This window comes from Arvicola amphibius, chromosome 9, assembly GCF_903992535.2.
Source record: "Arvicola amphibius chromosome 9, mArvAmp1.2, whole genome shotgun sequence".
Lineage (NCBI taxonomy): Eukaryota > Metazoa > Chordata > Mammalia > Rodentia > Cricetidae > Arvicola > Arvicola amphibius.
Genome location: NC_052055.2, coordinates 19003528 through 19018938, shown reverse-complemented (window position 1 = coordinate 19018938; position 15411 = coordinate 19003528). Strand labels below are relative to the sequence as shown.

Here is a 15411-nt window from a genome sequence, read left to right as displayed (position 1 = left end):
AATTTCTGTTTCGTGACTTTAACACACACACACACACACCAAATAAAAATAAACCTTAAAAAAAATAAGGCCATAATGAATTGGCAATGGGAGGTGGCCAAGTCAGGAGTACAGGCTGAGGCCTCAGGCGCCAGTTAATAATGAAGAACAAGGAACAGAGGGAAGGTTACAAAAATGTTTAGTCTTTGCTTTATTGAGTTACAACAAATGAGCAACGAGTTAGAAAAACTGCTTTTATTCAACCCCCCTAGCGTTTTATTTGTGCAGTGGACCCCAGTGGGGTCAAGGGGCAGGGAGTGGGAGAGGGGACAAGGACAGCAAACAGAATCCATGTCGTGACATTTATACGAGATATATCTCTTGGCTTTTCTTCTTTAAAAGTTAGGACTAACTAAAAAAAAAGTGCACTCAGGTATCTAAAATCGGTCCAAACACACACGCGCACACACGCGCGCACACACACACACACACACACACACAAAAACAAAAAAAAAATCAGTTTATAGTGAGGCTTCGAGCTGAGATCTTGTCAAATGTCACACCAGGAAAAGGCAGCGAGGAAGAGCAAAGAAACCCAGAGACGTTCACCTTTGTACGAGCTAGGCAGAAAGACGACTCTCTTCCCGTTTCCTAAGAGCAATGAAGGCGTCACCAAGGGTGGGAGCCCTTTCTGCTGGTATTTCAAAAAGATTTGTAAAAAGAGGGCAGCCACCTGTTCCCCAGGTTCCAAGCAGTTGAGAAGCCAGACCCACCTCTTGGCATTGGGCTGAGAGGCAGAGTCCCCAAAAGGCAACTGGTGGGGGGGGCCTGGACATGAGCTTGGTGCGGAAGGCCTGCTATTTGTGAATCCATCCAATGTTGAGCCAGAGGACCAACTTCAGTCCTTCTCACAGAGTCACCTCCCAAATGTCAAACTACCTTAAAAATAAAGAAATTCTTCCTACCTAAAATCCAGTAGCTACAGTGGCACTAATAGTAATGCTCCCATCCCCCTCGTTAATGAAGTGAAAAGAAAAAAAGAGAAAAGCAATGTGGTTAGCCCTCCTTCCTGGGGGAGGGAAAAAAAAGAAACAAAAGCAAACACCTTACCATGGAAGTGCTGGAAAAGGAAGTTGCCCTCGATTAAAAAGGTAACAAAATTCCCACATTGTATAAATCGGTTCCAGTATAGCAAGAGGTGGGACTGGGGCAGAGGCAGAGACTATGTACAGGGACTCATTGAAAAAAAACGCAGTAGTAGGACTTTGGCACTATGAACAGTTCCCACCCGGCCTCTGGGAGGGGCGCCGCCGAGAGCTCCGGAGTTCCCGTGGCCTCCGGGCGGGCGCGGGCGCGGGCACGCCACTGAAGCACTTCCACTCAGAGTCGCTGGTGAGATGGCCCACAGCCGCTGGGGCGGAGCTTTCTTCTCTCTTCAAAGACAGAGCCCCCCTTTGTCAGTGCGGAAGTTCAGACCAAGGGCCCTAGAGGGACGACACAAACCAAAGAGATGTCAGAGAGAGGACTGCCATTCCTTGGGGTGGAAAGCCTCTTCCTAGTCCTCCTGCGGCTTGGGGGGACTCGTTCCAAAGCCGGGACGGGTTTGAAGGAGGGACAGATGCCCTTCATGTCGGGCTTTGTTTGAACCTGAAACACCCCTGACAGACCCTCCTGTATTTGAACACATGGTCCCCAGCTCGTGGTGCTATATTGGGAAGCGATGGCTACTTTGGGAGGTGGGGCCTGGAATAACTAGGAAACTAGGGGAGGGCTCTTGGGGTTATATTATCCCTGGATGCTTCCTGTTCTCTCTGCTTTCTGTCAGTCACAGGCTCCCACTACCGTCATAGTCTGCCACACCCTAGCCCCAGTAACACAGCCCCAAGTCACCACAGCCTGAAACTGTGAGCTAAACTAAACAATTCCAGTGACGTCATTCCTGCCAGGTAGTTACAGGGGCTCAGGAAATACTGCCTTGTTTTTCCAGGTTTAAGTGTCAGTTTAGAGCGTGGGGGGAGGCTTACAAGGTGTGTGTGTGTGAGAGAGAGAGAGAGAGAGAGAGAGAGAGAGAGAGAGAGAGAGAGAGAGAGAGAGAGAGAGAGAGAGAGAGAGAGAGAGAGAGAGAACATGTGGAGGTCATAGGACAACCATGGGACTGGGTGTGTTCCAGGAATCAAACTCAGGCTTGATAATCATTTCACCAACTGGAACATCTTACCAACCTTCTTCTTTTTTTTTTTTTTTTTTTTTTTTTTTTTTTTTTTTTTTTTTTTTTTGGTTTTTCGAGACAGGGTTTCTCTGTGGCTTTGGAGCCTGTCCTGGAACTAGCTCTTGTAGACCAGGCTGGTCTCGAACTCACAGAGATCCGCCTGCCTCTGCCTCCCGAGTGCTGGGATTAAAGGCGTGCGCCACCACCGCCCGGCTCTTACCAACCTTCTTAATAAAGTTTTTAGATATGGGCATAAACATGTATGCTCCTCCAACCTTTTGTAACAATGTTGATGATGATTACTGATTGACAGGTAAAAAGTCAGGCCCAGAAAAAGCTTATCTCCGCCCACATTTTTCCTTTTGCATTTATCCCAAATACATGTGTGTTTGGCTCCAGTGCCTGGAAGATGGCCCTGCCGGTGTTTCTCACAGCCCTACCATGTTCAGATAAAGGAGCAGGGCAGACAAAGCAAGCTCCGGCCCCATTTGTCCCTCCGCATATTCTAGTGTTGGGCTCCTGATCAGAGAGGCCCCGGGGCATGGAACATGGCCCTGCTTTCCTATCAGAGTGGCAGTTTTGAGCCACTCCGTTTACTCTCTTTCCTGCCTTCACTAGCTGCCCTGGGAACCAGAGCCAGTTTTCCTCGTGCCTCAGGCCCTGCAGGAATGAGCTCTGACTTAGCTGGGCGATGTTCTCTGGTCTTTCTCCTCCATTGCACCTGCTCACAGTGCTTCCAGTCCCTGACCTTATCACACAAGGGATTCTCTCTCAGCGACACAGCCAAGACACCGTCCAGCATGGCTGTCACATACTGCCTTCACTTGTCTAGTTGACTGTCGTTGGTAGGAGGTGGTGCCATGGCCATGGGTAGTACCCATTGTGTTCCTTGCCCGACCCACATGGGATTTGTCAACAGGCATTTGTCAGTGAGTATGGGGAGTGTGTGCGAGCTGTCACGGTGGTGGCTGTTGTAAATGGGAATGAAAAAGTCCACATTTGAGGGGTAACTGTTTTCTTTAGACCCTATTGCTGTGCTTAGTCTGTGTAGCCCCTTGCTAACTCCCTCGGGAGTCTTATCACTTGGTCAGACACCCCCAAACAGAGCAGGCATGCCCAGTGGGTCACCTCACCCCAGAGCTTCGGAGGAAGCTGCAAGGCTGCTAGGCACATTTTCTTATGGCCTCCGTTGGAAAGGCTTTACTTTCTAGGATGTCCAACCCCACCAGAAACACCTTGCAGGCACAGGAAACCTTCCTGCTTCCCACATCGACTTTGAGGACAGTTTGCCACGTGGACAATCGAATTCTGACAAAATCCACTTCCCTGGTATTCTACGTGTTGGTGAAGCATGAAGAAACAAGCAGAACCACGTGACAGCTCTCTGTTTTGCTTTGTTTTTCTATTTTCCCATTAGGACTTTCTCTCGGGCCCCCGAGGACTTGGGAGAGAATAACTTCATGAGAGAGACGGTGACTCTCTTCCCATAACATAGACTCATTCTCTCTCTCTCTGTCTCTCCCACACTCCCCTGCTCCTTTCCTTTCGTGATAACTGGCTGCTGGTGGCACTGGAAGGTTAATGGTAAAGTCCTTGTTATCTGTGGTTTCTGCTTTGCAAATGTCCACTCATGGCTCATCTTTTTCATCCTATTCCAAGCAGGGGCTGAGGAGCTGTTGGAAGGGGGGTGGAAGCTCTTCTGTATCCGGTTCTCTTTCCTCTCAAAGTCCTCTCTATCACTAGGTGGGTTCCTCTGAACAGCGCTGAGTGCTACACAGATACACTGGGAGGTCCACGTGGCATTCCTCATCTGTGGTGGTTTGAATTAAAACAGCCCCTTTAGGCTCACAAATAGGGGCATTATTAGGAGAGATGCCCTTGTTGGAGTGGGCATGACCTTGTTGGAGGGTGGGCTTTGGGGTTTTAGAAGCTCAAGCCAGGCCCAGTGACTCACTTGCTCTTCCTGCTGCTTGCCCATCCAGATGTAGAACTCTCAACTACTTCTGCACCATGTCCGCCTGCGTGCTACCATGCTTCTCACCATACTGATAATGGACTGTAAGCCACCCCCCCCCCAGTTATAAGTTTTCCTTTATAAGAGTTGCCATGGTCATGGTGTCTCTTCACAGCAATAGAGACCCTAACTAAGACAGAAGTTGGTACGAGGGACTGCTGGATTGCTGTGACAGGCTGGGCCATGTTTTTATATGGAGTTTGGGACTCTGGGTAAGGAAACAATTAGGAATGCTTTAAGTGCAGCTTAAAGGCAATACTACTAGGAACATGGAAGACAGCGGTGCCGAGGGTAACTTGAACTGTGGAAACCCTGCTCAAGAGGTTTCGGAGGGGAAGAACATTAATATGTGGCCTAGAGATTGTTCTTGTGATATTTTGGCAAAGAACATGGTTGCTTTCTGCCCTTGTTCAAAAAAAAAAAAAAAAAAAAAGTCTGCCCCAGGCTAAATTGAAGAGTTATGGATTAACAGTTTTGACAGAGGATATTTCAAAACAACCTAGCATTGATTGTGTTGCTTATTAGTGGCCAGTGTTCTGCAGATCCATAATGAAAGGAGCAAGCTGAGCAAGTAAAGTTACAAAACAGACAGTTTGAGGAGAAAAGGAGCATGGGAAAAAGTGTAATAAAGGGAGTGAGAGCCTGAGGGCAAGACCCCACCAGACCAGGCTTCAAGTCTGTGAAAGGGAACTGAAGAACAGTTTAGGTCTGGGTATGGGGGTCCATGCTTTTAATCCCAGCACCCGGGAGACAGGCAAGCAGACCTCTGAGTTCAACATCAGCCTCATCTACGGAGTGAGTTCCACGAAACCAGCAAAACCAGAAAGCTGGTGAAGATGTAATTGATCAAGGGGCCATGCTCCAATCCCAGCAAACAACAGCCAAGGCCAACATCCCAGAGTGGACTCTGAGGATAGTTCAGGCCCTAACCACGGGGACAGACTGAATGGCTGGGGCTCGAAGAGAATCAGAGCTCGTGTGCCAGAGGAGGGAGTCCCTTCTTAGAGCTTTGAGGATGGGGACCGGCTCCATTGCAAGAGCCTCCCTCCACGCTGGTTCCCAGGCAGAGGCATGGAAGGGAGTGGAGAGCAGGGCGTGTTGCTCTGATGTAATCTGACTTCCCAGGTGAGAGATCCTGGCACTGGCTTGCCTATTATTTAGGGGCTCACAGGCCTGTTCCTGTTGCCGTTTGTGGAAGTGATAGAGGGGGCTGTTGCAGATATTGTGACCCAAACAGGTTAGATTCTAACATTACATTATTTCTTCTTTCTTCTCTTTTCTTTTTTTGAGGCAAGTTTTCTCTGTGTAGCAGTCCTGGTTGTAATGGAACTCACTCTGTAGACCAGGCTGGCCTTGAACTCACAGAGATCCACCTTCCTCTGCCTCCCGAGTGCTGGGATGAAAGGCGTGCGCCACCACCTCCAGTCTAGGGAGACCCTTACATTCGTGTTGTAGCTTCATTTTTGTTGCTGTGATGGAACTCTCTTAGGGAAAGAAGGGCTTATTTTAGCTTGCTAGTCTACGATGAACCATACTCATCTACGAGTAAGGGAGGTCAAGGCAGGAACTCAAGGTAGGAACTTGAGAGCCGGCCTGCTTGCTAATCCACACGGCATCTGACCTCTGACCAAGGAACTCCCTTCACAGCCAAGGAAGTACAAGCAGGAGCCATGGAGGATTCTGGCTGGGGGTTCCTAGGCTGGCTTATAGACAGATAAGGATTCGCTGCTGAGGGATGCACAGCCCACCGCGGGATGGGACCTCCTATATCAGATGACAGTCAAGGCGTGCCAATTGGCCAGTTTGATCTCCTCTACTCACTCATTCCAGGTTCTCAGCTGGGTGACTGATGATAGGCGTCCAGCTGATAGTTAAAGGTAACTAGGATAAAGGTTACACATTTAGGTTTGGGTTTGGATCTCAGCCTCACTACCTTCTACCCGGATGACCTTGGGCACGTCATCTTCCTCTGTGTCTTTTCTACGGTTACACACATGTGAAGAAACTCCTGCTGATCGCAGTTGCCGTGAGGATGAACGAGCATGTGCGAGGCGCGTGAGCCGTGCCTGGCATGGTAAATACCCTGCACACATCAGCCCGTGTTGTTGCCCCAGGCCTCTCACGCGTACCCCTCTCGTTATACAGCGGATGCATGGTGTGAGCTCGCACAAGTGGGGTCCAACAGAGAATGTCAGCATGGAAAGGCAGGAAGTAGCCAGCCAACTTCACCATATGGAGAGGCAGAAAAAAGTTCACAGGCATCGCTACTGAGCAGGTGCCGCTCTTAATGCCAGCGCCTGGGGGCTCCCTCTTATCTTCTCATTTAATTCCGACAACCGCAGACCACGCCTTAAGTGTTGCCCCGTGAACTGTATGAGTATACTGGAGCCCTGTGTTTGCAGCTAAGATCTTTAAATAGGTAATCAAGTGGAGAACAATCAAGTCCTAATCTAATAGGGCTGGGTAAGCAGAGAAAAAGATGCTGGAGGTGTGAACGCACAGTGGCTGTTCACACAGTCCACGTGAGGATGAAGGTGGCCTTCTGAGAACCAAGGAGGAAGAGCGTTGTTGGGGAGGCGAATTGCTTGGGGCTGGATCTTGATGTTTTATGCCAGGGTCCTGTTCCGCACTCTCTTGGTTTCCTGACTGCTCAGGCAAGTGACCAGCTGGCCTCCTGTTCCTGCCACCACGCCTTACCCACCATGATAAAACGTGTCTCCTCGAACAGTAAGCAAGAACGAGTCCTTTCTCCCATAAAGCGCTCCTAATCAGGCGTTTGCTTACAAGAAGGGTAACTATTACAGTGTTTAACAGGGGTTATGTCTAAAGTATGGAAGTTCCTCAGAAATAACAAAAGCCACAGCAACAAGAAAAATCCACCCCCCCAACTAAAACCTCAAACAAACAGAAAAGCTAAAAATAGAGCTATCATCTATCTAGCTGTGTAGCCAAAAGACCTACAGGGAGTACATACTAGAGATATTTGCATAGCCATGGTTACTGCAGCGTGACTCACAAGAGCCAAGACATGCAATAAATCTAGATGCCTGTCAAAAGGCAAACAGACAGAACCCAGTACTGTGTACGCAACACAAGGGTGTTTCTTCATAAAGGAGAACGGGATCTCGTCACAGATGGGGTCTGGAGCTCACGGTGTTAAGAGAAATAAGCCAGACACAGAAAGACAATCACCACACATTTCTCTTGTATGTAGAAACAAAAAGAAAACAGAACAAACAACACAACACTAGACTTGGAGGCGGAGGACTATCAGCGGGGTGACTATCGGGGAGTAGGAAGGAGGCCTGGGGAAAAGGGAGAAGGTGAGGGTGGACACAACCAAAGCACCTACAGAGATGCCACGAAGAGACCACACATTTGTACAAACGACACATTTTAATAATTACGGTGAAAACATGATAGTGCGTGAGATCATCACACACGCGCACACACTCCATGCTTCTTGTCTCTGAACTGCTTTGGGAGTCTACCAGCAAGAAGGCCATCACCAGATGGTCATTCAACCGTGGACCTCTGAAAGCGTAGCCAAAATCAACCGCTTTTCTTTCAAAGCCATCTGGCCTGTGTTACTAGCAAATGGACAGGGAAAACCGGGACACAGCACACCTCCTCCAGGTCTGCACCGGGAACTCAGACTGATGAGGAGGGGTTCCTGATTTCCAAGGTCCGGTGGGGAAGGGAGGCGTGCAAACTAATGATTGGAGTATATTCATTCATTCATTCATTCATTTCGTTTCATTCATTCATTCGTTCGTTCGTTCATTCATTCATTCATATTCACTCATTCATCCTTCTGCATATAGACAGCAATCTGAACAGTATGTGAGGGGTATACATATTCTGAGCCCTAAGTTGTAGTCAGCATGCAATAATTAAGCAGCCTTAAATATTTTGAGAAAGCTGAGCCATGGCAAGTTTTTTTCTTCTTCTTTTTTTTTTATTTTGACATTTCACAAATTTCACACCTTCCCTGAGCCATCATTAATCACCAAGAGTTAGAACTGTCAGAAATCTGGAGGCCGTGAAGAGAGTGGCTGGAGAGCTTGAGCCAAATTTAGACACCAGCGGAGTGAATTCTGGGGAGTTGCTTCAGGTTTCTGAGTTCCCTTTGTTTGAATGAGAAGAAGGCTTGCACGTGTGGCTTGGTGGGTGGACTTTTCTTTCCCCCCAGAAAAGCCACCTTTCTCCCTCTGGGCTCCTCTGATTTCTGTGTGCAGAGCTCGTATGAAACAGTCCAGATGGTGGGGGCTGGAGACGCGGCTGCGTGATTCCTAGTACATAATGTTCTTGCAGAGGACCCAAGTTTGGTTCCCAGAATCCATGATGGGTAGCTCCTAAGTGCTGGTAACTCCAGCGCCGATGGATCCAGCGCTCTCTTCTGGCCACATTGGGTACTGCACTCACATGCACACTCCTCCCCCTCTGCACACGCATAATTAAAAAATAAAATGTTTTTAAAAAGAACAGCCCAGAGGGACTTCTGGTTTATGTATACGTCTTACCATTTTAGGCTGAGATCCAGGTAGGAGCCTTTTCGGTAAAGTCACACACGCACAGACACCCATGCACACATACACAGTGCTCAACATGAAATGGGTTCTCTGAGGCTCTTACTGAGCAACGCGCTATGGTTTGAATTCTGAAATAGTTCCCACAGGCGTGTGATTTGAGTGCCCTGTCCCTCATCTGATGGCGTTATTTCAAAGGCTTTGGAGTATTTGAGAGGCAGAAAATGGCTGGTCGTGGTAGGCCACAAGGGGCAGGTCTCTGAAGAATTTATCTTCTCTGATTCTGGGCAGTTTTCTTGGCTTCCTGGTCCACACTGTAATGAAGTCTCTTCTGGGGACGGATATGACCCTGTTTCCATGCTTTTCCTGCCACAGTAAGCTAAGACTTCTGAAACTGTGAACCAATAACGAATTTCCCTTTCGTAAGTTGTCTCTGTCATGTGTATTGTCACGCTAACAAGACAGTAATTAATACAGAATGTTATATTAGCTTCTGCTTCTAAGCATATTATGCCTACAACATATGTGTATATGTTACATGTACATGTGGAGGTCAGACATTGGGTTTCTTTAATCATTCTGCACCTTAGATCGGCTCTCTTGATGAACCTCGAGCTTACTGACTTGGCTAAAGTGATTGGCCAGCAAACTCAGATCCTCCTGTCTCTGCATCCCCAGGGCTGGGATTACAGGTATGTGGCCACTGCTATGCTCAGCTTTTTACAGGGACATTCAACAGTCATGTTAGTCAACTGAGCCATCTCCCCAGTCCCAATACATGTATTAAGCATATCCATGGATATCAAGAGATTCATAATTCATAATTTTTTCCACTGTCTAAGTTGGAAGACATCTTTGAGGGCTGCTTCTGGTTAGGACTTGGACCAGTTTTCAGAAGCTACTGCCTGTGTGTCCTGCAGACCCACCCTCCAGAAATGGCACCCTGGACAATCAGGAGGCCATCATGAATATGTGATAGCACCAGGTAAAGCCCCAGTAATCTAGTTCAGGAATATTCTGTAAGCTCACACTGACCATAATCAGAAAATGAGAATATAGGTACTTCCTACATCTCTGAGTGGTCTAGTGTTAATTCAGCAGTCAACTTCCAACCCCATGGGCATTCTACACACCCTTAGAAGAACAGTAAAAAAGAGAGTGGAAGGAGGGTGACCAACAGCAATGGGACATTTCAGATGGTGGCAGGAAGACACTAGGTATATGTCCCCATATCATGACGTCATACTGGCTAGTAACTGAGCTCTCTTGGGAATGGGAACCAACCAACTGCCTCCCTCCATTGTCTCTAGGTATCCACCATGGCAGCCAGTACACAGGATGCTCTATATATTGTTCCAGGGGACTGACCCTATTGTCTGCTCTAGGGCGGGAAGAAATAGCAACCATGTAATTTCAAGGTCATGAAGAGACGTTCAGGGCAAGCTAGAGCATTCATGAGAAAAACAAGACATTCGCAAAAAACCAAGACAGATCAAACAAAACCACTGTTTCAACAGGGGAGACATAGCTAGAATGGAGGGGCTTTCTAAGAAGGTGGGGGGAAAATGGCCAGAGAGAGGGAAAACACAAAGCAGCCAGCTAGAGGTGGCCCGTTGATACTCCTGTTGATACGCAGGACTCTGGTATCAACCCAAAGAGGGTGCCTCCTCTTTGGGCTGTATCCTTTTGTCCTGACTCACGGGCAGTTCCTCCAGAAGATGTGTGGGTACTCTGGGGTTGACAACTCATTAAACTGTTGCTGGAGCTGGCTAGAAAGGGGGTTTTACTGACTTGCCAGCTATCTCATTTTATCATGTAATACACGAGTTAATAACGAGCAGCATGGGTGGCCCAAGTTGTCTCAGCTCATCAGCATGGAGGTGTGCAGCTTCCAGGGTTTCCTTCAGGACCACACAAAGCATCCTGGAGACCCTTACTTTTGTTTGTCAAGGATGACTTGGGAGGCCCCTTCTGTGGCTTTTCCAGTGATCTCTAGAGCAGCTCACCTGGCCAAACCACGGACCTTTCCAGCTTATGTTTTAGGACGCCCTTGTGATCAGTCAGCAAAGGAGCCCCTCCTCCCACCTCCCTTTACACACACACACACACACACACACATTCCTACCTCCTTTTCTACACACATATACACACAGAGCAAGGCCCCACCTCCTTTCTACACACACACACACACACACACACACACACATTCCTACCTCCTTTTCTACACACATATATACACAGAGCAAGGCCCCACCTCCTTTCTACACACACACACACACACACACACACACACACACACACGCATGCAAGTGCACACACACAGCCAAGCCAGCTGCTGCACTGGGGTTTTGACTTGCACTGACCTCTTGGGAAGCACACGCACCAAGGGCTTCAAGGCCTGTCCCATCATGTGGATGACATGGCCATTAGTCACCATGGTAACCTCCCTTTCCCTGGCTTTTGTGGCTCCACAGGTCTGCATCTGCACAGGTCTTGTCCAGATTGGAAGGGGTGACTGGGACGTAAACAGCAAGGCACCTTCCCTGAGCCACACGAGGCAAATAAGGAGCATTCCCAGAGACTCTCAGGTGCAAAGAAACAACCCTGGATCTCCAATTCAGCAAATTTGAAGTAAAACAAAAAGAGAATGAAAGAAAAGATACCCCCCCCCTTAATCCTTGTTCTTTTCTTCTTTTTCTTCCCTCAACTGTGACCATAATACACACAGAGGGTATGTTGGTCTAACAGTCTGGAAGGACTCAAGTGTGAACAGGCCTGAAGGCTGGTGTCCAAACAGGTCCAGGCAGCAGGGCATCCCCTCTGAGAAGTGCCTGACAAACGAGGGTACAGGACTATCAGGCCCTATTTAATTCATCCCCTTGTCAAAGAACTTACTTGCTACCCCAAAGAAGCTGACAAGTGTGTCTGAGGTAGTCATAGGAAGATGAGCTCCACCGAGCCATTCCATTATGGGATCTGTATTTCCAACACACCGTACGTGATACATATACATGATAAACCTAAGTCGGACATCCCGAATCTGAAATTCTAAACCACTAAATACTTCGAAATCTGAAACTTTCCAATGCCAGCATGATATGAGGAGGGAAAGCCACACTACGAAATGATGATTCAAGCATGCGCAAAATCATGAAAAATATTGCATTGGAGTTACCTTTGGTCTGTGCATATAGCGTAAACATGAAACATAAATATTTTCAGACTCAGACTAGGGTCCCAGCCCTCAGCACACCCCATTATATGTGCAAATGTCCAAATTCTGAAAAAAAAAAAAAACCTGAAATCTGAAATGCTCTAGTCTCTGGTGTTTCTGATAAGAAATACTTGACTATACCATGCCAATGACATATCTGGATGATTTTTATCAATATATATGGACAATTAATATATTAATGAAAAAAAGTACATTGTCTGAGTCAGCACCTTGGAATCCTTGTTTACATTATCTGGGCCAATTTTCTTTTTCTTCTTCTTCTTTTTTTTTTTTTTTTTTTTTAAAAAAAGGTAAATCTGCACTTCCCCATTCTTTGGAGTAAAGAGGCAGGATTACCTGTCTAGGCTTGGCCAGCCTCTGCAGGGGCGCTGTCGGAGTCGGAGTCCACCCGGTCTGCCGTGCCTTCTGCTACTCTCTGACTCCAGCTCCCCCACTTCTCTGAGATGGCGTCCTCCTCTCCGACCGTCACCTCCACAAAGTCCACGATGCCCGACTCCTCGTTCTCCTCACTGCCCTGGCCATCTCGGCTGCTGCCCTCCGATCTGTCTGAGGTGGCCTCTGAGGGCTTGCCTGCCACACAGTCCTTGGCTTGCTCGTCACCCACTTTCACCCTGGGGACCAGCTTGTCGGAGTCCTGCTCGCAGAGTGCTTTGGGGTCCCTGGCATACTGTTGAGCCACCTCACTTCCATTCTTTGGGCTCTCAGCAACGTGTTTGGCCACTTTTCTTGATATGGCATCGTGGCCACGGTCACCTGACAGGTGATGCTTCTGGTATTGCTCCAGCCAACTCAGACTCCCAGTTTTTAGTAGGCATCTGTTCTCCTTGAACCAGCGCACAATCTCAGTTCTGACCAGCCCGGTCTTGGCTGCCAACTGGTCGTACTCCTGAGGAGTGGGCCACTGGGTTCTCGCGAAAGTGCTCCTCAGCAGGTGAACCTGTTCTTGATTTTGTATCATTGCTGATGAAGGGCTCGGCAGAGAACCAGCGAACTGGGCACCGGAGAGCTGGTCAAGTCGAGAGAGAGCACCGTTGGGGGCTACCATATCTGAGCCTTTTTTGCCTGACCCCATGGAATCCAAGACGGCCTGCTCCATGGTGTCTCGAAGCTTGCGCCTCTCTGAAAACCAGGAGTCGATTTCCCTCCTGCTCAGCTTGGTCTCCACCCTCAGCCGCTCCACTTCCGCCTGGGTGGGAAAAGAGCTTTTCAGAAAGCTGTCTTCCAGGGTTTTCAGCTGTCCCTGGCTTTTCTCTTTGAACTTCTGGGGGCCAAAGTCTGGGTACACGTGATAGGTGCGACCATGTCGGGTGCCTGTGACGGCCATCTGGTCTTTGGCAAGGGATTCGCTGGTGATGTGGACGATGCCCCTCTGACACCGGTACCGATGGTCACTGAACCACTTCTTGATTTCGCTCCTGGCGAGGCCTGTCACCTCAATGAGCCGGTAGACCTCCGCATCGTCAGGGAACTGGCTCTGTAAAAAGCTCGCCTTGAGGTGAGCAATCTGCAACTTGGTCTTCTTGCGGTCGCTAGCTGGGGTGAGCGGGGTGTTGGCCACCTTGGGTGGAGGTTCTGGCACCTGGGCGACGTGGGGACGCTTCGGCTCAGGGGCAGCTTGGGGAGTCACCAAAGGTCTCTTCTGACCATGGTTGGTCACTCCAGCTACGGCAAGTGTGATGGGGGAGCAAGAGACAGCCGTCGGCCCACTGGTCACTTGGGTCAGCACCAGGCTGGGCTGGCCAAGGATCTGGCACGGCACGGCGGTCTGGAGAATGGGCTGCGACATTTTTGTGGGAGCCAGCTGAGCTGGAAGCACAGTGATGGTCGGGGGTACTGACTGAATGGTGCCATTAAACATCTTCTTTCGGGCCTCCTCCACCTCTTCTGGGGACCAGCTGATGCCATGTTTTAAGCGCTGGGTGGCAAACCAGATTCTGATGTGCTCTTCCGGGTGTTTGGAGGCAGCTGTCAACCAGGAGAGCTCAGCCTGGGTGGGGTAAGGGAACTTGTTGAAGGAGTTGATCATGGTGGCGTTTGTGTCCAGGGCAGAGTTGTATTTGGTAGTGTTCAGAGGGACGGGGACCTTGGGGACAAGGTTGATATTTGGTGGCAGCTGTACAGAAGGCATGACGTGTCCCAGTGAATCTTGAAGGAGTTCCACACTCCCAAGTCTGGACAGGATCTCAGCGGTATCGGTCACCAGGCGGGCAGTCCCTTCCATGTGGTTTTCGGGGGCAACTTCATCAGGCTTCTTGGGCACTTTCTTGGCATCTGCCTTCGGTTTTCCTGTCTTCATCATGGGGATTTTACCCACGGAGACCCCAGGGTCATTGTCACCACCCCCAGGGCCACCAGCAGCGATGGACACAACGTGGTTGGTGGTTTCAATGGACTGTTCCAAAACAGTTTGATTATTGCGCTTAATCAGCTTCAGCTTGAAGTTGGTCTCCCCTGGATGGAACTTGGAGTTGTGGTCAGATAAAGAATCATACTTTTTGGTTGTGAAGTTACATTCGGCACACACGTAGAGGGGGTTGAGAATCACGTTGGGGTGTTGCATGTCTACGTGTTCTGTGAACTCGTTCAGATTCTGTGTGGAATAAGGGCAGTATTTACACTCATAACCACCCTGGAGTTTTTTGGACTGGCTTTCCCCCATAGATTTCACCTCCACCACTTCGTTTTCTTTGGACGAGTTTTCAGGTTCTGCTGCCCAGCCGTCCTTGGCCACATCAGACTGTGGCATGCCCATTCCTTTGTCTTTGGCCCTGTCTGCCTCCTCCAGCACATCTTGTTCAACTACCTGTGATGTCCGGACCATGCACGGAGTTGTAGATTTCCGTTTGCTTGCCATGTTGCCTGCGTGTGAGCACTGATGTCTTTTTTTGGAGTGGGTAGGTACGGGACAGTGAAGTTCTTGACTTTTGGCTTTATTCCCTCTCAAATGCCTTTGGCTTCCCTTGAATGCTGAAGTCTTCGGTTGAAGTTTTCAGGATGGTTTCAGCACAGATAATCGTAGCCGTACCAATCTCTGAGCACACCAGGCAGCTTCATGTCTGCGGGACAAGAACAAAGCTGGAGTCAGCGACTCTTCCCAATGCAAAAGAGACCAGCATTTTTTTTTTTTCAGACTTGTTCCCATGACCCACCCCAACTGGCACCAAATCAAACACACATGTAAGCACTGACAGCGGGCGGGTGGGAGTTAGACACAGAAAAGTCCGTCTTCTCTTCTTTTCTCCGGGAAGAAGGGAAATGACAGCAAGCAAACAAGGTTGGGGGCTCCATGTTCAGAGACACAAAGTTACAGAAAGAGAACAAAGACAGCGGGATCTTCAGAAGTGCAGAGCGGGGCGCAGAGGGCAAGCAAGGTGTTGCAAGTTGCTTTTTATTTATGGGACATCAGAAGCTAGACACCTAACTGGAGTGTGCAGATGGGTTTCCA

The 15411-nt window shown here is 48.9% G+C and overlaps 1 protein-coding gene across 2 annotated transcripts in view; it reads right to left on the bottom strand.

The window, feature by feature from the left end:
• Window positions 1-166: 166 nt before the first annotated feature.
• The window catches only part of Zhx2 (zinc fingers and homeoboxes 2), a 141247-nt gene continuing 126002 nt past the window's right edge, over window positions 167-15411 (bottom strand). For both annotated transcript variants that reach the window (XM_038342613.2, XM_038342614.2), the window contains 2 exons: window positions 12303-15022; window positions 167-1463 (listed from right to left, as the gene is read on the bottom strand). In XM_038342613.2, the coding sequence (XP_038198541.1) occupies window positions 12307-14820 (2514 nt within the window). In that variant the 5' untranslated portion in view covers window positions 14821-15022 and the 3' untranslated portion in view covers window positions 167-1463; window positions 12303-12306. The remainder of the gene's footprint in view (window positions 1464-12302; window positions 15023-15411) is intronic.